General features: G+C 38.6%; 1 protein-coding gene across 1 annotated transcript in view; it reads left to right on the plus strand.

The window, feature by feature from the left end:
• Ctdspl2 (CTD small phosphatase like 2) overlaps window positions 1-23,134 on the plus strand; it is a 54,435-nt gene that overhangs the window by 4,994 nt on the left and 26,307 nt on the right. The window contains exons 2-5 of the mRNA XM_021155484.1: window positions 7,627-7,836; window positions 14,659-14,797; window positions 16,431-16,580; window positions 18,644-18,856. Coding sequence (XP_021011143.1) covers window positions 7,651-7,836; window positions 14,659-14,797; window positions 16,431-16,580; window positions 18,644-18,856 — 688 coding nt within the window. The 5' untranslated portion in view covers window positions 7,627-7,650. The remainder of the gene's footprint in view (window positions 1-7,626; window positions 7,837-14,658; window positions 14,798-16,430; window positions 16,581-18,643; window positions 18,857-23,134) is intronic.

Consider the following 23,134-nt stretch of genomic DNA (forward strand, 5'->3'; position numbering starts at 1 on the left):
CAAATTACAAATTCTTAGATAAAACATCATTGTATTTTATTCATAAGTGTAGATTAGCTTGTTAAACTACACGTAAGTGAGGGCGAGAGTTCAGAAACAGTGGAATTGAGGAAACGTAAATTTTCTTCTGTTTTTTGTTTGTTTTGTTTTGTTTTTTTGTTTTTGTTTTTGCTTTTGTTTTTTTTTTTTTTGAGACAGGGTTTCTATGGCTGTTCTGGAACTCGCTCTGTAGACCAGGCTGGCCTCAAACTCAGCGATCCATCTGTTTCTGCTCCCCAAGTGCTGAGATTAAAGGTGTGTACTACTGCATGTTAAGGAAAGGTAAATTTTTATATGTTGGTTGTGACCAGGAGATATATGGGATATAGGAGTGTTGGCTAGGTAAGACAAACATGATGAAAGTAAAATTTATATAGTGAGAATCTTAGGCTTCCAGGGGCCCTTTGATAAGGAATGGTGAGATTTAAGGGTGGCTTCCGAGGTAAGACTTTATTGACAAATACTTTTTTTTATTTTGTTTAGTGATAGGGCAGGCAGGCTTTGAATCTTCCATGTAGCAGGGGCTGACCTTGAACCCCTCTCTCTCTCTCTCTCTCTCTCTCTCTCTCTCTCTCGCTCTCTCTCTCTCTCTCATCCTCCTGCCTCCACCTCAAAAGTGCTTGGATCACAGGCATAAGTCACCATGTCCATCAACAAAATTTTGACATAAAAGCATAGTAGAATAGTAGTCTATATTAGGATCCCATATTTCATGATATGCATACTTTTTCTATAATAGATTGAAAAAGAGAGATTGAATATTACTAACATGAGTAATAGTGCTTTGAGCTGGAGTTCCAACAGTTGGGCTTTCATAATGGCTGCAATAATTGTAGGACAAGCACTTTTTAAAAAAACAAACAAACAAACAAACATGAAACAGTATAGTAGAAAGTGGCACTTGAATACTTTAAAAATAATTAGGGTTGCCGGGCGTGGTGGCGCACGCCTTTAATCCCAGCACTGGGGAGGCAGAGGCAGGCGGATTTCTGAGTTCGAGGCCAGCCTGGTCTACAGAGTAAGTTCCGGGACAGCAAGGGCTATACAGAGAAACCCTGTCTCGAAAAACCTAAAAAAAAAAAAAAAAAAAAATTAGGGTTAAACTTTAATAATAGCCATTTCTGTAGGATCTCACTGTATCTGAGGCTGGCTTCAAACTATATAGATGTGCCCATTTTTTTTTTTTTTTTTTTTTATTATTAGGTAGTAGAGAAGCCTTTTTGTTTGAATTTCTTTAGTGACTTGGATAAGTAGGGAAGAGAAAATGGGCAAACTCAACAGTAGAACATACGTTTCAGTTTAGATGTACTAGAATGTAGATTACTTTTAGCTTTTTCTTTCATGGTTGTATTAAAGATTTTTAAGATAAGGTATGAGTTAGTTAATCATAGAATTTAGACTTAGTGGATAACAATTTTTTATTTTTTCCAAAATTAAGTTCATTGTTTTAAAACTGAGATTTTTTTTAATTAAAAAAGTTTTACATTCATTTACTGTGTGTGTTGTATGAAGACCAAAGCTATAATTATTTTAAATTCTCTGTGTGACTGAGTGTATGTATGAGTGCTACATGCCACTGTGTACCTGTGGGGATTAGAAGACAACTTTCAGGAGCGCATTCTCCTTTCACCATGTTGGTTCACAGGCTCAAACTCAGGTGGTAAGCACACACCCTTACTCTCACCGACCCAAACAATTTTTGAGGCAGACAGTTGCAATTGTAAATTGTCTTTGATTACCAGATTAATAGTCCAAGTATAGGACTGGCTTTATCTAGGGAGTTCCTTACAATACAGCAATTCACAATAATGGTACAAATATAAACTTAGTTGGAAATTTGTCACAGAGGTCTTCAGTGCACTAATTTCTACCAAACACAAGAAAGAAATGATGCCGGGAGTGGTGGCGCACACCTTTACTCCCAGCGCTTGGGAGGCAGAGGCAGGCAGATTTCTGAGTTCGAGGTCAGCCTGGTCTGCAAAGTGAGTTCCAGAACAGCCAGGGCTATACAGAGAAACCTTGTCTCGAAAAACCAAAAGAAAAAGAAAGAGAAAGAAGAAAGAAATGATAAACTGCACATGAAGGGTTCTCAGAAAATTATCAAGACTATATAATGTTTCCTCTTTCAAACAAATATGTTTGCTGAAAAAAATCAGCGTTACAGCCGGGCGTGGTGGAGCATGTCTTTAATCCCAGCACTCCGGAGGCAGAGGCAGGCGAATTTCTGAGTTCAAGGCCAGCCTGGTCTACAAAGTGAGTTCCAGGACAGCCAGGGCTATACAGAGAAACCCTGTCTTCCGAAAAACAAAAACAAAACAAAAAACAAACAAACAAAAAAATCAGCGTTACAGTGACAAATTATACATTGAAGAAAATAAGGGCAGCCAATAAAGCTGTAAAAAGATTTCAAATCAAGCTTTAAAGGCCAAAAAAGTCAAAGGCAGCCCAGATTGTCTATTATAAAGAATATTTGGGGAAATAAAAGGGCTAGAGGTATAGATTCATGGCAAAGTAGTTGCCTTAGTGTTGCCTTAGTGTTAGGTCCTGTCTAGCGAGCATCCTGGAGAAAATGCTGTGCCAGTAAGATGGCTCAAACAGGTAGACCTGACAACCTCAGTGCAGTCCCCAAGTCCATATGGCACAGCATTATTGCATTTTACTACACATAAATTTTACCTTTTGGTAAAGTGCTGAGCCAGGCAAGAAGATCAGCACTGAAAGGGAGATCCAGCCAAGTTTGAGATCAGCTTGGGCTACGCAGAGTGAGATCTTGTCTCAAAATATACATATACATATACATATACATATACATATACTTACTAAATTATTGGGAATTGCTGCATTGTAAGGAACCCCCTAGATAAAGTCAGTCCTATATTTGGATCCTTATTGTAATCTGGTAATCCAAGATGATTTACAATTTATAATTGTCTGCCTCAAAAATTGCTTGGGTCAGTGAGAGGGTGTGTGCTCTCCACCTGAGTTTGAGCCTAGGAACCCACATGGTGGAGGGAGAGAAGGCACTCCTGATTATTGTTTGCAGTGGCTGGAAGTCACTCATACGCACACTCAGTTACACACAAAATGATAAAATATTAAAATATAGCTTTGGTAGAAATTGGAAATAACTGTGATAAAGAAAGGAAAGGAACTTTTTTTTTGCCCGTTTTGTAAGCAAACATTCTTACTGTACTGATGATTGTTCAGAGAGAGAATTTTCTCTTATCTGATCTGTTTGAAATAAATGAAAAACAAATTGGTTAAGTTCATCAAAGAGCAAAGACTGAGTTGTAGAGTGTCAGGTTGTTAAAGTGATGGATTAGATCACTGCCTTCAAGCGTTTTTAGTTCTTTGCAGTGCTTCTGCATGCTTAGCAAGGGCTCAACTTCTGAGCTGCATCTCCCGGTCCTTGCCATGAGGACTTACTCTTGTCAAGTGTGATTGAATCAATTGAAGCAGATTATTTTAGTGTTAATTTGGTAAGAGCTAAGTGAGAGATGACCTCAGGGTTTACAGAAGTTTATGGGTGTGGAGGTGGTTTTTATTGGTTATATGATACTTGGGCTGAGTTTTAAACAGCGAAGATAACTAGGTAATTAGTTGAAATAATAGTTGTGGTAAAACCGGGGGTGGTGGTGGTGGCACACGCCTTTAATCCCAGCACTTGGGAAGCAGAGGCAGGCAGATTTCTGAGTTCGAGGACAGTCTGGTCTACAAAGTGAGTTCCAGGACAGCCAGGGCTATACAGAGAAACCCTGTCTCAAAAAAACCAAAACTTAAAAAAAAAAAAGTTGTGGTAAAGAGGACAGAAACATAGGTAGAGAGCACAGTGTGTCAGAGCTATGATTACTGCAGTACGGAGGATGGCAGCAAATAACAGTGAAGAAAGACTGCACCTGGAAACCCTCTCTGGGGAATTAATACAGGTGGATTGCTGGTGCTGACTGTGAGCTCAAGGTTCTGTAAGACCCAAGTCTCAACCAGGCGGAGAAAGACTGAGGAGCATAACTGGTGTCCACCTCTGTCCTCCTCACAAGCTCATCAGCATACATGAACACCTACCTCCACGTATTTGCAACACACACACTCTCCTTCTCTCTCCATATTATAGGGTGATGTATTTGCCAGTGACTTTAGAGTTTAGTTTTTATTGGAAAGAAGTTGATAAGAAACCTGGTAAGAGGAGTAGACAAGTGTGCAGTTCAGAAGATTGATTTAAAAGGAAAGACTGAAAAATTAATACTAGAGGTTAAAAACCAGAATTTCATAGTTGATTATAGGGGGATAAGGCCAGTGTCACAACTAGGTGGTCGATGGAGTTTAGGGTTTTTTGGTTAGTTGATTACGTGGATGAATATATGAGAAACAATAAAACAGGAAGAAGATATTTTGGGATGGAGTGAGAAAAATTAATTCAGTATTGGATAAGTTGAGATTGAGGTGGTGAGATATAAGTCTGAAATTTTAAATAGTAGTTTAGAAAATCGAGCATTATTAATGTTGCAGTTTATGGTCAACCTTTGACTTCCTGCAGCAACAACACCCTTGCCCTGTAACCTACTTACCTGGGCAGCAGGTAACTACAAAACACATTTATGTTGAAAAAAATAAATAAATGTTTTATGCTGTCTTTATGTCTCAAGTTCTTGGACTTAAAAGTACTATTTTCGTATTTTATCATTTTTGTTAGCTGGTACAAGACTTATTTTACTAAGCATGATCATTTCCCACTCTTCTGTTAAGGTGTGTGTGTGTGTGTGTGTGTGTGTGTGTGTATGTGTGTGTGTATGTATGTGTGTGTGTGTTTTAAGTGTTATATGGCGGGCTGTAGAGATGGTTCAGGGTTTAGGTTGTTACTGCTCTTCTAGAATACCTCTCTTCCGTTCCCAGCACCCTCATTAGGCAGCTCACAAGGTGCCTGTAACTCTAGCCCCAGAGGCTCTGACATCATCGTTTCATACACATGAAGGCAGGCAAAACATACACACATTTAATAAAAAGATCTTAAAAATATCTTGTGTTGATTGGTTTTTGTAGTGAAGTGAACTGGGCCTTGTATTTTACATATGGTTTTAACATACATACTCAATTTTAAGTATGAGGTTAATCAGCCTATTTATCATTGTAAGGTTTGGTAATTTTTTTCTTTTGAGACAAATTTTGCTATGTCTCAGACTGGCCCGGAAGTTCTAATCTTCCTACCTTGACCTTCTGAGTGCTGAGATTACAGGTATTTGTACACTATCCCTTGGTTGTGACTAATCTTTTGAGGAATTTGGCCATGTTTGAAATTCTTCATAATTCTTTCTAAGTCTACACAGACTCTGTTGTAATTTTTTCAAGTTTTTATTCCCAATATTGGTATTGTACCCCTCCCCTTATTATTGCAGTAGCTTGTCAATTTACTGAGCTTTTCTTAAAAAAATAAATTGCTTGCATTTGCTGGTGGTGGTGGTGGTGGGTACACCTCTATATTGGGGGAGCATGACACTGTATGTGGAGGCCAGAGGACAACTTTATGGAGTCGTTTCTTTCCTCCTTCTTATGTGTGGGCTCGGGCTTGAACTTAGGTTGCCAGGCTTGTGTGGAAAGTGCTTTTACCCACAGTTAGTTTTGCTAACTCTTGGAGTATTTTACTGAATGCTGAATATTATGAACAGAAAGTAAACCTTGGTAGAATCCACGCCCGGCCCTTTTCTCATGTTTTTATGGCATAATTATTTCTTCATTTGTTCTATAGAAGAACCCTTACTTGTTATTTCCTGTCTCTCCTAAGAAGGGCTTATCTTTTCTTGGATTTGGTTGATTAGGTACTTCAGGTTCTTAGTGTTCTGTTGTTTTCAAGAAAGTCTTAATTCTTTGGTGATTCACCCAAGTTTTTTTTTTATTGTTGTTAGTTTTGGGCTAGAGCAGTTTAATTATTATCAGCTTTCTGTAAGTGAGACAGAACTCAGTAATAGCAGAATTGGCCATTTCCCTTTCTGGAACTACACCTTTAAGTCTGACTTTTTTCCCCTTGCTTTCAAGTTGTCTTCTGATTTAGATCAAGGAAAGGGTTCAGGTTGGCCAGGTTGATAGTAAAGAAAGAAAACAAGGCCTCTTTTGGCCTTGCATGCATTTTCCTCTTAAGGAGGAACAGAGAACAGTCAGGCCTCAGAGCTGCCTCTGTCTCCAGAATGTTGGGGTTAAGAGATTGGCCACTTTGTCTGCTGCTGACATTTCTTTTTGAATTCAGTCAATTGTTGATCTCGGATGAGGGCCATTCTATATTCTGGATATCGTTTGCTTTAGATGAATAATTTGTACACATTTTCTTCATACGTGTGTATGACATGATATGCATATGGAGCTTAGAGGACAATTTAGGAGACTCATCTCCCACCATGTGGGTCCTGAAGATTGAACACAGACTGTGTTTTTACTAATTGGTGCACCTTACTGGCCCTTGGGTTGCTTTTTGAATTTGTACATAGGGTTCTTGGTATACAAATACTTTTAATTTTGATGTCTGATTTATTCTCTTTTGAGACAAGCTTTCATGTTTCCCAGGCTGGCCTTCTGCTCACAGAGCTGTCTTCCTCTGCCTCCTGAGTAAGGAGATTAAAGGTGTTAGAGTACAGTTCGGTCATTAAGCTTTGGAGGGTGGGGTGGGGGCAAGGGTTTGTTTGTTTTTGTTTTTACCCCCGGGGGCCATCTTTCAAGTCTCCCTGTCCCCAGATTTTGGACTTTTCTGTGTAGTTATTTTATGGGTTAACTTGTCTCATAAGTGTGTTAATTTACAATGCTGTTTTCTTTTTTCTTCCTAAAAAATTTTTTTTTGAATGTATGTTTTGTTTATATGTGTCTTAGCACCATGTTTGTGCTAATACTTAGGCCTGAAGAGGCTGTCACATCCCTTGGATGGAGTTACAGATGGTTGTGAGCCTCCATGTGAGTGATGGGAATTAAAACTGGGTTCTCTGGAAGAGCAATAAGTGCTTTTAACTCTGAGTCAGCTCTCTAGCCATCCTTATAATTTCTTTTTAAATATTTGTATTTGTGTATGTGTTACTGGAAGAAAGTGGGGCCTCTCATATGACCTAGCAGAGATCCACATCTCAGCCCATAAATCCAGTTTTATTATGTGTGGTAAGACTGAACTCTTATCAAGGTGATCAACCTTCTCTTGTTACTCTCTCGTGGTTATTGGTTTTTAGAATTATGTTTGTGAAGTTCATTCATCAAGTGATGGGTTTTCCTCTTAAGGTCAAAAGGACAAAACCCTTACCCCAGGGCTTAACTAGCTTGTGGTCTCAGATGTGATTAACTGCTCAATAAATATTTGTACAGTAAATGAATGACTAAGTGTGATTTTGACATAGGTAGAGGTAACAACAGTTTTAGAAAGATCATGCACTGTATTTGGCATTACTCAATTTTCTTTTCTAGGAGGCAATATCTCACATGTTGTTGAAGTTATTTAGTATATAACATATATAAAATAGAATGCCTTTCACTTACAAATATTAGTTTTTTATTTTAGTTCTCTTAGAGATCTGGGCTCTTTTAAAGGAATAGATTAATAACTTGTGTTCTTTTCTCCTGCAGGTTTACATGTGGCACCTGTAAAAGATGAAGCTGAGAACACGGAAGGCTTCTCAGCAGTCCAGTCCAATCCAGACACAGCGCACTGCCAGAGCAAAGAGGAAATACTCGGAGGTTGATGATAGCTTGCCTTCAGGAGGAGAAAAACCATCAAAGAATGAAACTGGCTTATTGTCTTCAATTAAAAAGTTCATTAAAGGAAGCACACCCAAGGTGATACTTTAACCTCACACCTATGTAAAACACATCATGCTTAGGTTGTTATATTAATAGAGCCCATTTTAAAGGATAATACATGTTTTGGTTTTATTTTCAGGGATATTACATGTGAGGTATTTAATGAAAGTCCAAAACAAACATAACATTGAACTAAAATCATTTAGCTTTCTGCCGTGGTTGTTGTTTTGATTTTGTTTTTTGAGATAGGATCTTTCTGTGTGTTGTCTTGGCTGTCCTGGAACTAGCTCTGTAGACCAGCTGGCATTGAACCCTCAGAGATCCACCTGCCTCTGCTGCTAAGTGCATTAGGATTAAAGGTGTATGCCTCCACCTCCTGGTAGTCGTTTTGTGTTTTTGAGACAGGTTCTTGCTATATAGCCCAGTCTGGTCAAGTATTTGCTAACAAGTTAGCACAGGCTAACTTCCAGTTTTCCTGCTTAACTTCTTGACAATGGGGTTACAGGTGCATGCCATTGTACCAGTAGTCTTCTCTGGTTTTCAGCATGGTGTTATGGAAATCAGAAGAGGATTTTTCCATTGTTATTTTTTTCATTGAGTTATTGAAGAAAGCATTTATTTAGTAGTGTAGTGCAGTGAGCAGTGGGTATAGTATAGCAACAATAGAATAACTACATGCAGCTGAAACAACATTAAAAGAAGGAATGTTTACATTGGTGTTATGGATTGTCATAAGTGATTTAGGAAGTCAGTTATTCTTCTAACCTTCAGGGAAATTGGAATTGGTGCCAAGTGCTTGGTCTCAAGACTTTTTTCAGACTACCACAAAGTAGAAAAGTAGTTTTAGAAATTTCCATGGGCTGGTGAGATGGCTCAGTGGGTAAGAGCACCTGACTGCTATCCCGAAGGTCTGGAGTTCAAATCCCAGCAACCACATGGTGGCTCACAACCATCCGTAACGAGATCTGGCGCCCTCTTCTGGAGTGTCTGAAGACAGCTAAAGTGTACTTACATATAATAAATAAATAAGAATAAAGCAGTTAAAAAAAAATAAAGCAGTAATGGAAATGCCAAAATGGAACCTGTTATTTAAAAAAAAAAAAAAAAAGAAAAGAAATTTTCATGTATTCTGTAAATGTGCATTGTTATTTCTGATGTTGATTTTTTTTTGGTTTTTCGAGACAGGGTTTCTCTGTGTAGCCCTGGCTGTCCTGGAACTCACTCTGTAGATCAGGCTGGCCTTGAACTCAGAAAACAGCCTGCCTCTGCCTCCCAAGTGCTGGGATTAAAGGCATGTGCCACCACTGCCAGGCAACAAATATTTTTTAATTTGTTTTGAGATTCTTATTTTGTGTGTATGGGTGCTTTGCCTCTGTGTGTGTGTGTGTGTGTGTGTGTGTGTGTGTATATATACACACACACACACACACACACACACACACATATATACACACACACACACACACACACACACACACACATATATATATATATATACACACCACAGTGTACCTGTGGAGGTCAGAAGAGGCATTGGATGCCCTGGAACTGGAGTTATAGTTTTCAGCTACTATGTGGGTGCTGAAAATTGACCCAGCTCTTCTTTGGAAGAGCATTCACTGTTCTTAAACACAGCCATGTCTTTGAAAGCCCCTCTCTTCAGTTATGATCTTATTTTAGAATAAAGCTGCAGCATATGAGTACTAGCTCTCTCCCTCATTTTTGTTTTTAGAGGTTTTTTTGAGTTACAGTCTCAGTATGTAGCTCTGACTGCCTGGAGCTCAGCTGTAGTGTAAGCTGCACTCTACAGAGACCCACCTGCCTCTACATCCTGAGCTCTGGGTCTCACTGTATAACCATGGCTGGCATTCACAAAACATCTTCCTAGTCATACCTCCTGGGTGCTGGGACTAAAGGTTTATGCTGCCACTCTGGGCTCTCCTCCTCCATTGTTTACCTGTAACAAAGTACATGAAATTCTCAGTCTGTTTCAAATCCATATTTTGGTCCAAAGATTCAATACTTCTCTGATTTCAGAATTTTAAAATTTAGCAAGAACACTCAGAAATTATTTTCATATAGCCTTTCTGCTTTTAGTTCAAAGAGATTTCTAATATTATATTAGAAGTAAAAGCTTCAGTTTTGAAATGAAATGTTGAAATATTTATATCACATTAAAAGCATATTTGTCAATCTCCTAATTATGATCTATAGAAAGAAAATTTTTTATATTATATATGCAAAATAAACCCGACTATAGATAAGACACACCTTACTGAAGATTGAGCCCAGGGCATCATGCAGTCTAGGTAAGCACTTTAACACTGAGTTATTCCCTCAGCCCCCATTTCTCATGTCATAGCCCAAGCTCATCTGATACTCAAAGCAATCCTCCTGCCTCAACCTCCAGACTGCTGTGATTGTAAAGAACTACCATACCCAATTTTTAACTCTGAATATTGTAATGGACTCTGATTCTTTTCTTTTGTGTGTGTGTAATTTTTAAAAGATGATCATAAAACTTTAAATTGATTTTATGATGGATTTATGTCTCCTAATCTAAAAAAGCATTATTAGATCAATCTTGTTTGTTTTGCTTTGAAACAATCTCCAAAAGTTCTACTTGGACTGGAACTCTATAAACCAGGCTGACCTTAAACTCAGAGAGATCCACCTGTTTCTACCTCCCAAGTGTTGAAATTCAAGGCATGCACTACCATGCCTGGCATTAGATAGTAATACTGTAATCCTTAGAATGAAATAACCCATGATACCATAATAAATATTTTATTACATTTTATTTGTTTATTAATTGTATGCATATGTACATGTGTGGATGTATATGTGCTATAATACATGTGTGAAAGTCATAGGATAGCTGTGAGAGTCAGTTTCTATCATGAGTCCCAAGGAGCCAAGGCAGGTTGGCTGCAGGAACCTTTACCTGCTGAGGTATTTTACTGACCCAGGAATAATAAGCAGATAATCTTCTCTTTTTTCTTTCTGTAACAGAGTCTCAAGTAGCTTAGTTTCAACCCAGCCTCTGTGTATCAGAGGTTGACCATGAACTCCTGATTCTCCAGCCTCTACCTTCCAGCTGGGGGGATTATCACCTGCCTCATGGGACACTGGGGATCAATGGCAGATAAATACTGAGCCCCCAGTCCCTTGTTGGTTTTTTTGAGACCATGCTTTAGCTTGGCTGAATTAGACTATACTATGTAACGCAGGCTAGTCTTGAACTCATAAGCAGTCTTTTTGATTCAGTCTCCAGAAGTGTGGGATTACAGGTTAGCTCTCCTCGCCAAGCTGAGTCAACAAATTAAGTAGAGATGAAGAGTTCTCGCTCCTCATCTCCAACTACACATGGTTACTTCATATTACAGAGACACCTCCCTTTGCATCAGTTTTTGTTTTGATTATGCCCTAAGTTCAGATTCATTACAAAATATTATTTATCTTTATGCCTAAATTATGTTTTCTTTTATACTGTTCTTTTTTGTTTTTTTGAGACAGGGTTTCTCTGTATAGCCATGGCTGTCCTGGAACTCACTCTGTAGACCAGGCTGGCCTCGAACTCAGAAATCCGCCTGCCTCTGCCTCCCGAGTGCTGGGATTAAAGGTGTGCGCCACCACACTTGGCCTTTTTTGTTTTCTTAAATAGAGGTCTTAATATATATCAGGTTGACCTCAAACAGACAGTCTTCTGCTTTAGCCCCTCAAGTGCTGGTGTTTACAGGCCTGTCTACCAAGTCAGCCTTTCTGTTAACTGTGTTCTGTGAGGAATCTTGGGGGAAACAGAAGGACTGAACTTTGTTTTATTTCAAAACTTATTTTATGATTGTTTTTTTGTTTTTTGGTTTTTTTTTGTAATTCAGTATATATTTTAGAATTAGTTTAGATTATTAAAAAGCTGCCACTGCTATTTTAATAAATTTTGTACATCATTCACTTCATTGAATGTGTAGATCATTTACCAAGGATGGACATCTTAATCAATTCATAATGATGATAATTTGAGCCAGGCACAGTGGTGAGTACCTGTAGTCCCACTGCTTATAAGGCTGACGTAGGAGGATGGCCTGGGGAATATGGTGAGACTTGTGTGTTTTGAGGAAATAAAAAAAAATGAAGCATGGTGCTGCATTCTAATATTATCTAACCTGGCTACATAGCAAGGCCTTATCTTAATAAAGAACAACACAGAAAAGACTTGGGTGATGAAGTTAGCCTCAGATACATAGCAGGCCAGCTTGGGTACATGAGCCTGTTGTCTTCAGGAGGAAAAATAGAAGTATGTATAGTGGGTGATGTGTAAGTTTGTATAATACTTGATACAGGAGGATTGTCACGAGTTCTAGACCCATATTTGGCTACAAAGAAAGTACCACGCTAGGTAGAGTTCAGTGGGAAAACTCTTGTCTCAAAATTTTCAAAACTAACCAACTGCACAATTCTTAGCAGAATTAAAAATGCTCTGTTACTGAGTTACAGTCTAGCCCAGTGGAGTTAATCTTATTTTTTCTGAATAATAAGGAAATCTTGTTCTATTTCTACCAATTCTTTTACTAGGTATTTGATGTTTTATAATGCTTTTAACTTTATTTTTAGTATTAATTTTGAGATAGGGTCTCACTGTATAGCTCTGACTGGCCAGGGACTTGCCATATAGACTTGGGTGGTCTTGAACTCATAGAGATTCACCTGCTTCTGTTTTTTTGAGTAATGTGAGTAAAGATGTACATCATGCTGCCCAGCAAATTCTTTTTATGTTTTTAAGATAGTCATGTAGTTACAGAACTCAAAATGTAGTCAGGGATGACCTTAACTTCCTCTTGCCTCCCAACTCCCAAGTCTGAAATTACAGGTGTGTGTTAATACTATGTCCACACCCGGCTCCTTTTATTTTAAAACTTAAAATAGTTATAGTCAGCCTTTAGGAAATTCATAGTGGTATATATTGTATTATATTTTGTGTATGTATGCCTATGTGGTGAGTGAGTACCACCAACCTACTCCCATACCAGTGTTCAGTGGACAGTTAGTTTTCTCTTTCCATCATATGGACTGTGGGGTTGAACTCTAGAACATCAGGATTGGCTTGTTCCGACTTTACCCACCATGTCATCATAGTCATCATCATTACTGTTGTTTTATTTTGACTTTCTGTGTATGGGTACTTTGCCTGTGTGCCACTTGTGTACCTAGTGCCCATGCAGGCCAGAAGAGGGTCTCAGATCCTCTGGAACTGGAGTTGCAAATAGTTGTGAGCTGTCATGTGGGTGCCTGGTCCTCTTTAAAAGCAGCCAGTTCTCTTAACCAATAAGCCCCTAATTACTGTAGGTTTTTAAAGAGTTACTTGTATTAATTTCCTTTATGTATATGCGTGTGTGAGTGTGCATGTTTGTTATAGGTATGTGGCATGCCTCCAGAGGATAGAGGAGGTGTCAGATCTTTCTCGAGTTGGATTTTTCAAGTGGTCATGAGCTGTCTGATGTATGGGTGCTGGGAACCACAATTAGGTTCTTTGAAAGAGCAGCATATGCTCTTAACTGCTTAGTCATCTCTTCAGCCCCTTTGCTACTGTATTTTAAAAGTACCCCAAACGAGCTGATGAAATGGCTCACTGTGTATAGGTGCTTGCCACCAAGAGTCACTTCCAGTGCTGTCCTTTGACCTCCAACCATACACATACTACCTACATGCACACATACACAATCATAATTTTTTTTAAAGTACCCAAAAGAAGAAAAAAGTGAAGCAGTGAACCAAGGTAGATGAGAATATTGTGTATATAAATTAGGTATCACTTGTAATTTAAAAAATCTAATCTTTATCCAATGACTTTAGTTTGTCTTAACTATAAACTATAATGTAGAGCATTATATAGTATTGCAGGAAATGACTCATGCAGTAATGACCCTGGAAATTTACAGATGAGAAAAGTCAGAGTAATGCTTGGAAGTATCTTTTATTATGTATATGAGTGTTTTACCCACATATATGTATGTGTGTCTGGTTCCTATGAAGGTCAGAAGGTGTTGGATCCCCTGGAAATGGAGCTATATATTATATGGCTGTGAGCCAACATGTGGGTGCTGGGAATAGAAACTGGGTCCTCTCCAAGAGCAAAAACTGTTCCTCACTCCTGAGTCATTCATCTCTCCAGCTCTCTTGGCAGTATATTTTCATCAGTCATACTTAAGGAGTAGTATAAACAGGCCATGTGCCCATACCTCAAGTAATGCAATGAATAGAGTGCTAGGTATGGATTTGGGTGTTGCTGTTTTGGCGATCTGAATACCAGCAGATTCTGTGGGGCTTTCATTCTAGAGATCACAGAAAGGAGCTTTGTTGTTTAGAATAGTTTTTAAAATAAAGCGGGCTGAGCCGGTTGTGGTGCTGCACGCTTTTAATCCCGGCACTCGGGAGGCAGAGGCAGAGGCAGGAGGCAGAGGCAGGCGGATTTCTGAGTTCGAGGACAGCCTGGTCTACAAAGTGGGTTCCAGAACAGCCAGGGCAATACAGAGAAACCCTGTCTCGAAAAACCAACCAAATAAACAAACAAACAAATAAACAAATAAATAAAATAAAGTTGGCTGAAAAGTCAGAGCATATTGTAAATTTCAGCTATTTCAGGAGCATGGGAAATTTAGGAGCCTTGAGAAATCTTGGACTATCATTATAATCATGTAGAATAACTATATAAACACTTTAAACATTGTCAATCACTCTTCAATGTTAATTGCATTTTATTTCTTCAGTATATGAAAAACAGGAGAAAGTGTGTATTATTTCATTTAAAATGAGAAGCAGAACAATTATACTCAATGAATTTTTTTCCTATTATATCTTAAGGAAGAGAGAGAAAATCCTTCGAAGCGGAGTAGAATTGAACGTGATATAGATAATAATTTAATCACATCAACACCAAGAACTGGAGAAAAGCCTGACAAACAGTTGTCTCGAGTAAGACGGAAAAGTCCAGTCAATGGAGGTTTGTTTATGTTTTGATGCTATCTGTCCTTTGACTGCAAGCAGAAGGCCTCCTCACCTGCTGTGGCCTTTGGGGAATACTGAGGGGGGCCCCTACCACCTCAGAGGAGAAAAGGGGGGAGGATGGGGGATGGGGCAAGGATTGTGGGAAAGGGTGACCAGAATGTAAAATGAATAAGTAAAAAAGGTAAAAAAAATTTTTTTTTAAAAACCTGCTTTGAGGGCTGGTGAGATGGCTCAGTGGGTAAGAGCACCCGACTGCTCTTCCGAAGGTCAGGAGTTCGAATCCCAGCAACCACATGGTGGCTCACAACCATCCGTAACAAGATCTGACTCCCTCTTCTGGAGTGACTAAAGACAGCTACAGTGTACTTACATATAATAAATAAATAAATCTTTAAAAAAAAAAACAAAAAAACCTGCTTTGAGGTTGGTCATGGCAGGCCAGTGCCTGCATTCAAGAGGCAAAGGACAGAGAGTTCAAGGCCAGGCAACAAATCAAGATCCTATCTCAAAAAGCTACAACAAAACATTTGGAGCTATTTTTTTCTTGTTTTTATAATCTTTGATACTTTAAATTAATATTTTTTGTGCTAAATATTAATTTAAAGTATCAAGTAAAATTAAAAATTATCTTCCTAAAATTTTTTACTTTTATGAATTAAAATGAGTAAAGGCAGAATACTAGATATATATTATTTATCATCCAGTGTAAATGGGCTGGAGCTAGGACTATGCCTCAGTGGTAGTGTACCAGCATAGCCTGCTCAGTTTCCTACACCAAGAAAAGGGAAATGGATCAACATTATGACAATTTAGTTGAAATTATGTATACCACTTTGTGGGTCAGGTATATTCATTTACTTGACATTCATTAGAGATAGATATCAGGAAAAGTCTGAAATAGCCAATGTCCTAAAAATGTAAACAGCAGGAAGCTTGTACTTATGTATTGTAATTAGTAACTTGTTTGCTTACATGCATCTTCTTTTTTGGGGGGAAGGGGGTCCCAGACAGGTTTTACTGACTGTCTTGGAACTCACGCTGTACACCAACCAGGCTGGCCTCAAACTCAGAAATTCACCTCCCTTTTGCCTCCTAAACTCTGGGATTAAAGGTGTGTGCCACCACTGCCCAGCTGCATTTTCTTTATTTTCTGTTGTTCTGTGCTGATTTGAAACCTCTCCAGCTACTTAACTTTAGGTGTAAATCAATATTGAAAAAAACTCAGTGAATGTTAGCATTTATAAATGTTGTAAATACATTAAAATCATTTGATGTATAAGAAATTGGCCTCAGGCTGGGCATGGTGGTACACACCTTTAATCCCAGCGCTGGGGAGGTGGAGACAGGCGGATTTCTGAGTTCAAGGCCAGCCTGGTCTACAAAGTGAGTTCCAGGACAGCAAGGGATACACAGAGAAACCCTGTCTCGAAACTACCCCACCCCCACCCCCCACCCCCCCAAAAAAAAGAAATTGGCCTCGGGATTCCTTTGCTAAGCACTCATGAATATTAATTATTGTAAGTCTACATGAAATAGTTTGAGAAGAAAGAATTTTAAAACAGTTTATAGCACACACCTGAAATGCAGTGTTTTCTAGACATTACTTTTTTTTCCTCTTTCATTCTTAGAAGCTGGTAGTTATGAAATGACAAATCAACATATAAAACAAAATGGAAAATTAGAAGATAACCCTTGCTCTGGTAGTCCTCCGAGGACTACATTGTTGGGGACCATATTTTCGCCTGTGTTCAACTTTTTTTCACCAGCAAATAAAAATGGTAAGTAAAACCCATTTTTTAGACAGTCAAACATTAACTATAATTACAGTTTTCTAGTTTTTACAGATCTTTTTGAGCTGGGCATAGTGGCACATTTCTTGAGTTTGAAGCCAGCCTATCTTAAAAGTAACCCTATCTTAAAAAAAAAAAAAAGGAAAAAAAGACCTTTTGGTTTTACTGGCATATTTTGTCAGAGAGGAGACAGAGCCGAGCCTTAAAAAGACCTGACTGAGCATATAACTCTTGAATTTGGAAGCTCGATACCATTGAGTTAGAAGAATAAAATGTGTAGTTTGAAAGGTGACAACAAGTGTAGAGGTCTATGAAGATTTTAATGTGAAAGAAAAACCAAAGAAGTCACATAGCCTTGTATCTCTGAGACCAAGCATATTCTTATGTTTAAGAACAAGAAAGGTTCTCCGGGGCGTGGTGGCACACGCCTTTAATCCCAACACTCGGGAGGCAGAGGCAGGCGGATTTCTGAGTTCGAGGACAGCCAGGGCTACACAGAGAAACCCTGTCTAGAAAAACCAAAAAAAAAAAAAAAAAAAAAAAAAAAAAAAAAAAAAAGAACAAGAACAAGAAAGGTCTGGTAGTAAGAGATTGAAGAGAGGCATGAAAACTAAGGGAGGCTATTGACTGAGCTGGAGTCAGAAGAGCAGATGAGGTGGGGAACTCCCACAGAAGCACCATAGAGACATTTTTTACTGAGGCTGGAAGGAAGAAGCTCAAACGGAGAGTGAGTACAGATGTTGGCAAAGCATTGCATTCCACTGCATGGCAAACTAAGAGCTGTGTGACTTATGTAATTAAGAGGATGTTGGCAATAGTATATGTTAGATGGATGCAAAGAACTACATAGTCAAAAAACATTAAGCTCAAAAGAAGTAGTGTTTTTGCCTTTATTCTTTGTTTTGTGTATTAGTGAAAAATCAGCTAATTGGTGGCAGTGAATTTTAGATTGTGTATTAGAGTTGGGAGAATAAAAATGTTGGGGTTGAGTTTCAGGTTAAGACATACTCTTTTAGGGGAGGGGTTAATATTAAAGCACCAGGGCAGAGGAGTGTTGTATAAGGAAATTGAGATGCTGGAAGTTGATTTTGTTATTTTTGTTTAAAATTATACTTGAAGGAAGAAAGCAATAGCATTTCATAGTATGAGAAGAATTGGGTAATTCTTTATTCTCTGTTACTTAAAAGGAATCTCATTGAGAAATTAATCATGTCTTTAAAATTAATATTATGTCTTTTAAAAATGATTTAGTAAAAGGATTCTGATGGTTAGTAAACCATTTAACCTGTTCTTGGACAACATTTCTCTGGTTGAAAATTGTGGTTGCCCTTATGGCTAGAAGGCTTAGTGTATTTAAACTGGAAGATGGAGAGCTAATGTTTATCAAATGACTCATACATAGTACTTTAATGGAAAGTTCTGAATTGTAGTTCTAAAACTTTGTTCATAAATATTATGTAGCTAGGCCTGGTGACACAGACCTGTCGTCTGTAATCCCAAGCTACTGGGGAGGCTTAGGCAGGAGGATTGAATGAATTTTCAAGCCTTGACTGAACTACTTAATGAAAACCTTGCTTTAAAAATTGAGTTGGAGGGACTGGAGAGATGGCTAGCAGTTAAGAGCACTGACTGCTCTTCCAGAGGTCCTGAGTTCAATTGCCAACAACCACATGGTGGCTTACAACCATCCGTAACAAGATCTGACGCCCTCTTCTGGTGTGTCTGAAGACAGCTACAGTGTACTTTCATATAATAATAAATAAATCTTTTAAAAAAAAATTGAGTTGAGACTGAGGGTACAGCTCAGTGGCAGTGGGCTTGCCTGGTATATGTGAGTCTTTTAAGTTCAATGCCTACTACTGAAAGACAAAATTCTTATTCCCCATTGATTACTGAGGTTTTTTTATTGATAATTTCAAACAGTGGTATCCTCAGTTTAACCTTTGTATGAGTAATCTAAAAAATAAATAAATCATAGTGGTGTTTGTGTTTAGCTTTTTTTAATATTTGTGCTTTGAAGTGATTCATGGTTTGTTGATAAACAATTCCAGGAACGTCAGGCTCAGATTCCCCAGGACAGGCTGTGGAAGCTGAGGAGATAGTGAAACAACTTGACATGGAACAGGTGGATGAAATTACTACCAGCACTACGTCTGCTAATGGAGCGGTTTACTCAAATCAAGCAGTTCAAGTGAGGCCGTCACTAAATAATGGTTTAGAAGAAGCTGAAGAAACAGTTACCCGGGATATCCCACCCCTTACAGGTGAAGAAAATACTACCATAACACATCCTATGAATGGTTATAAAAACACAATATTAAATATTTTTTAAATGGCTAGATTGATAGTTTTTCATACTTGAAGTTAAAAAGAAGACTGAATAAGATTTGTCCCTGAATCCTGTCATCATATGCAATAGCTTAGACCTTTAAGACTAAAGTGGCAGAGGCAGGTGGATTTCTGAGTTCGAGGCCAGCCTGGTCTACAAAGTGAGTTCCAGGACAGCCAGGGCTATACAGAGAAACCCTGTCTTGAAACAAACAAACAAACAAACAAACACCAGGAAAAGAAAAAAGAAAAGAAGACTAAAGTGGCTGTAAAGAGAGGTAGTCTCATACCTTTAGAATAAATAGTTTGATTCTTAAGTGGAGAGCCCCTTGTCCAGAAGAGATTCTTCCACTATCCCAAGCTTTGCAGTTTGCTTTTTTTGTTTTGTTTTGTTTTTTGTTTTTTGAGACAGGGTTTCTCTGTATAGCTTTGGCTGTCCTGGAACTCACTTTGTAGACCAGGCTGGACTTGAGTACACAGAAATCCGCCTGCTTCTGCCTCCTAAGTGCTGAGATTAAAGGCGTGCACCACCACCATGCCCACCTGCAGCTTACTCTTAGGTCTTTATGAAGTTCTAACTTAACTGTTACATTCCTGCAGTAGTTGACATTGAAATGTGGGTGCAAGATCTGAATTTATTACTTCTAATTACTGTGGTACATGATCATAAAAAATACAAGATCTGATTGTGTTTGTCCATTTTCATTATGTAGATCAAGCTGTCTTCAAACTCAGAAGATCCGCTTACCTCTGCCTCCTGGGTGTTGGAATTAAAGGCGTGTGCTACCATGTCTTTCTGTGTTCAGATGTTTAAAAAGAAGTGTGGGACTGAGCACTTGGCTTGTTAGAGGGCCTTGTTAGTTAACGTGATGATGCCATGTGTTCCAGCCCCATTACTAAGTATCAAATAAAATAAGTAAAATTAAGAAAGTTTTGTAAAGTATAACCTAGTAGTACTAGTATGAAATAAAAGAAACAGAAAATAGAGGAAAGATATGCTTTAAATTAATTAACTAAAAGTAACATGCCCCAAATTTTAATTAAGATTATTGAGATTATCTAGATTGTTTTTAATTATTGAGATTAACAAATGAATCACTAATATTGGGAACAGAAGCAAGATAAGGAGACAGAACCTTTGAATCTGAAGCTAGCCTGTTCTTCATAGCCAGCTTCATGCCAGCCAGGGCTACATAGAGACACCCTCTCAAAAGAGTAAAATTAAAAATTGTGGGTAGTTCTTTATGGTAATATGTGAAAATGACTTGTTTGTGGCTTTTTTTTTTCTTTCTTTTTTTAAAATGCTGGTTACTTTTTTTTTCCATTTTTAAAAGAGATTTATTTATTTATTATATGTAAGTACACTGCAGCTGTCTACAGACACACTAGAAGAGGGAGTCAGATCTCCTTACGGATGGTTGTGAGCCACCATGTGGTTGCTGGGACTTGAACTCAGGACCTCTGGAAGAGCAATCAGTGCTCTTAACTGCTGAGCCATCTCACCAGTCCTCTTTCCATTTTTTGAATTTTTTTTTTAATGTTATGTTTTTGAGACATGGTTTCTTTGTGTAGTCCTGGCTATTCTGAAACTGTTTCTATAGACCAGGCTGGCCTCTAACTTTGTCTCTTGAGTGCTGGGATCAAAGGCTTGAACCTTCATGCTTAGCCTAAGGCTAGGCTTAAAACATAAAATCTTCCTGCCTCAGCTTCCTGCTCTTGTTACTACCCCTAGCTACAGTGATTTTTGTGTGATGGGAACATTTGACACAGATGATTAAAATAGGCTCCTTGACCATGAACTTTCTATGATTGAACTAAAGAGCCATTATGAGCTGTTTTTATACAGAAAATTTATGATAATGTAGCGAATGCACATTGTGGTATTTTGGAACGATATGAAAAGACTGACAGAAGGTGACATTCATTTCTTCTAGGAGGCTGAGGCATATGGATCTCCATTGTGGGGTCAGGGTCAGTCTGACCTGCATAGTGAGTTCCAGGGCCACAGAGAGACTTCGTTTCAAAATCAAAATAAAGTATTTAATAAATAAGCAGATAAGTCAGTAATGTTAATAAAAAGATAATTAGGAATGATAAAAATGCTGCTTTTTATCACTTATTGTAAAGTTTTTTGGGGGATGTGGTTTTAAGACAGGGTTTCTCTGTGTAGCCCTGATATCCTGGAACTCGCTCTGTAAACCAGGCTGGCCTCAAACTTACAGAAATCCATGTACTACTGTTTCTGAATTGTCCGGACTTGAGCCTGAGGAATATAGAATTGTTTCTGGATTACTTTGAAGTGGCAAAGTTTTTTTTGGTTTTTCGAGACAGGGTTTCTCTGTCTAGCCCTGGCTGTCCTGGCACTCACTTTGTATGTATACCAGGCTGGCCTCGAACTCTGAAATCCGCCTGCCTCTGCCTCCCGAGTACTGGGATTAAAGGCGTGCACCACCACGCCCGGCTGTGGCAAAGTTTTTTAAAGCAATGATTGCTACACCCACCTTATAAACCATTTTCATTATTTTTGTTTTGTTTTATGTATATTTGTGTTTTACCTGCATGTGTCTTTGCACTGGTTCCTGCAAAGGCCAGAAGGGCATCAAACCCTTTGGAGCTGGCGTTACAGACAGTCATAAACCACCACATGGAAGCTGCAAATTGACTCCAGGTCCTTTGTAGGAGTAGCAAGTGCTGTTAACTGCTGAGCTCTGAGCTATCTCTTAGCTTCCAAGCCTCTCAACTTTTTACAATCACTAAAAAAAAAAAAAAAAAAAAAAAAAACTTGAAATTCTGGACAAATGTAGGTGTTTTCCTGGGCTCGTTCTTGTGCTTAGGTTTCCTTTCCTGTGTGCTCTGTTCTTCCTCATGCTTTGCTTCCTTCTCCTCTCCAGTTACTTTCCTTCTCTCAGATTTAGTGAGATCAGAAAAAGTACATGTGTCTTCCCCATCCCAACCTCCTCCCCCCAGGACTTGACTGCCTTTATTTTATGCTTAAAATACATATATAAAGGGGGAATAGGGGGAGATCAGGTGAAAAGTAGACTATGCCAAAACGAATACTTGAAATCCTAACCAGAGCTAAGACCAACAGGAAGACTTACACACTAAGAGCTATTAGGGCCCAAAGAGATGACTCAGTGATGGTTATTAGGGACACTTGCTTCTCTTGTAGAGGACCCTGGGTTCAGGTTTGCAACATTTGTAGCTCCAGTTCTAGGGGATCAAACACCATTTGCCCCAGTCATTCACACGGTGCACATACATACATGCGGACAAAGCTATCATATATATAAAATAAAACAAATTTAAGCAAGAAAGAAAAGCCAAGAATGGTAGAGCATTCCTATAATTGGAGCACTCGGGAAGCTGAAGCAAGAAAATTAGCAATTTGAGGCTACCCCAAGCTGCATACTGAGTTCTAAGCTGATCTGGTCTACCTATTGAGACATCTCAAAAAAAAAAAACCAAGGTAGTAACTTTCTATCTATATACTGACACGAATAGGGAGGGGAGGTATGTGCTATGTGATTTATTGACATGTACATTTAAAAAATACTTAAATTAAGCTAAAAAGGAGATAGATATCTCCTCCCCTCCCCCCCCCCCCCCCCCGGCTCTTTGATACATAAAGTACATTTTTGTATCTACTGTCCTGGTACAAAAGCTTGAAACTGCCTGGTGATCAGCCTCTCTCCTAACAGCCACATAGTGAGCTTATGTGCTCTTTTTATCTGGCTCATTTTACTTAACATAGCGCTCAAGTTGCATCTCTGTTCAGGATTAGTGGACTACTTAAGGAATACTTGTGAGTCTTAGATTTTATAACTGTATTTGGTTTGTCATCAGCATCTACTTATTGACTACATGTAAGCACTGTCAAATTAGAAATTGATTGCTCTGGCTTGCTTTTTTTTTTTTTTTTTTCTCCCCTTGAGACAGGGTTTCTCTGTGTAGGGCTGGCTGTCCTGAAACTGACTCTGTAGACCATGCTGGCCTTGAACTCAGAAATCTTTGTCCCAAAGATTTATTATTATACAAAGTATACTGTAGCTGTCTTCAGTCACACCATTAGAGGGCATCAGATGTCATTACGGATGGTTGTGAGCCACCATGTGGTTGCTGAGATTTGAACTCAGGACCTTTGAAAGAACAGTCAAGTGCTCTTACCTGGTGAGCCATCTCGTCAGCCCCCAAAACAGTTTTTTTTTTTTTTT

This window comes from Mus caroli, chromosome 2 (genome assembly GCF_900094665.2).
Source record: "Mus caroli chromosome 2, CAROLI_EIJ_v1.1, whole genome shotgun sequence".
In the NCBI taxonomy this organism is placed as follows: domain Eukaryota; kingdom Metazoa; phylum Chordata; class Mammalia; order Rodentia; family Muridae; genus Mus; species Mus caroli.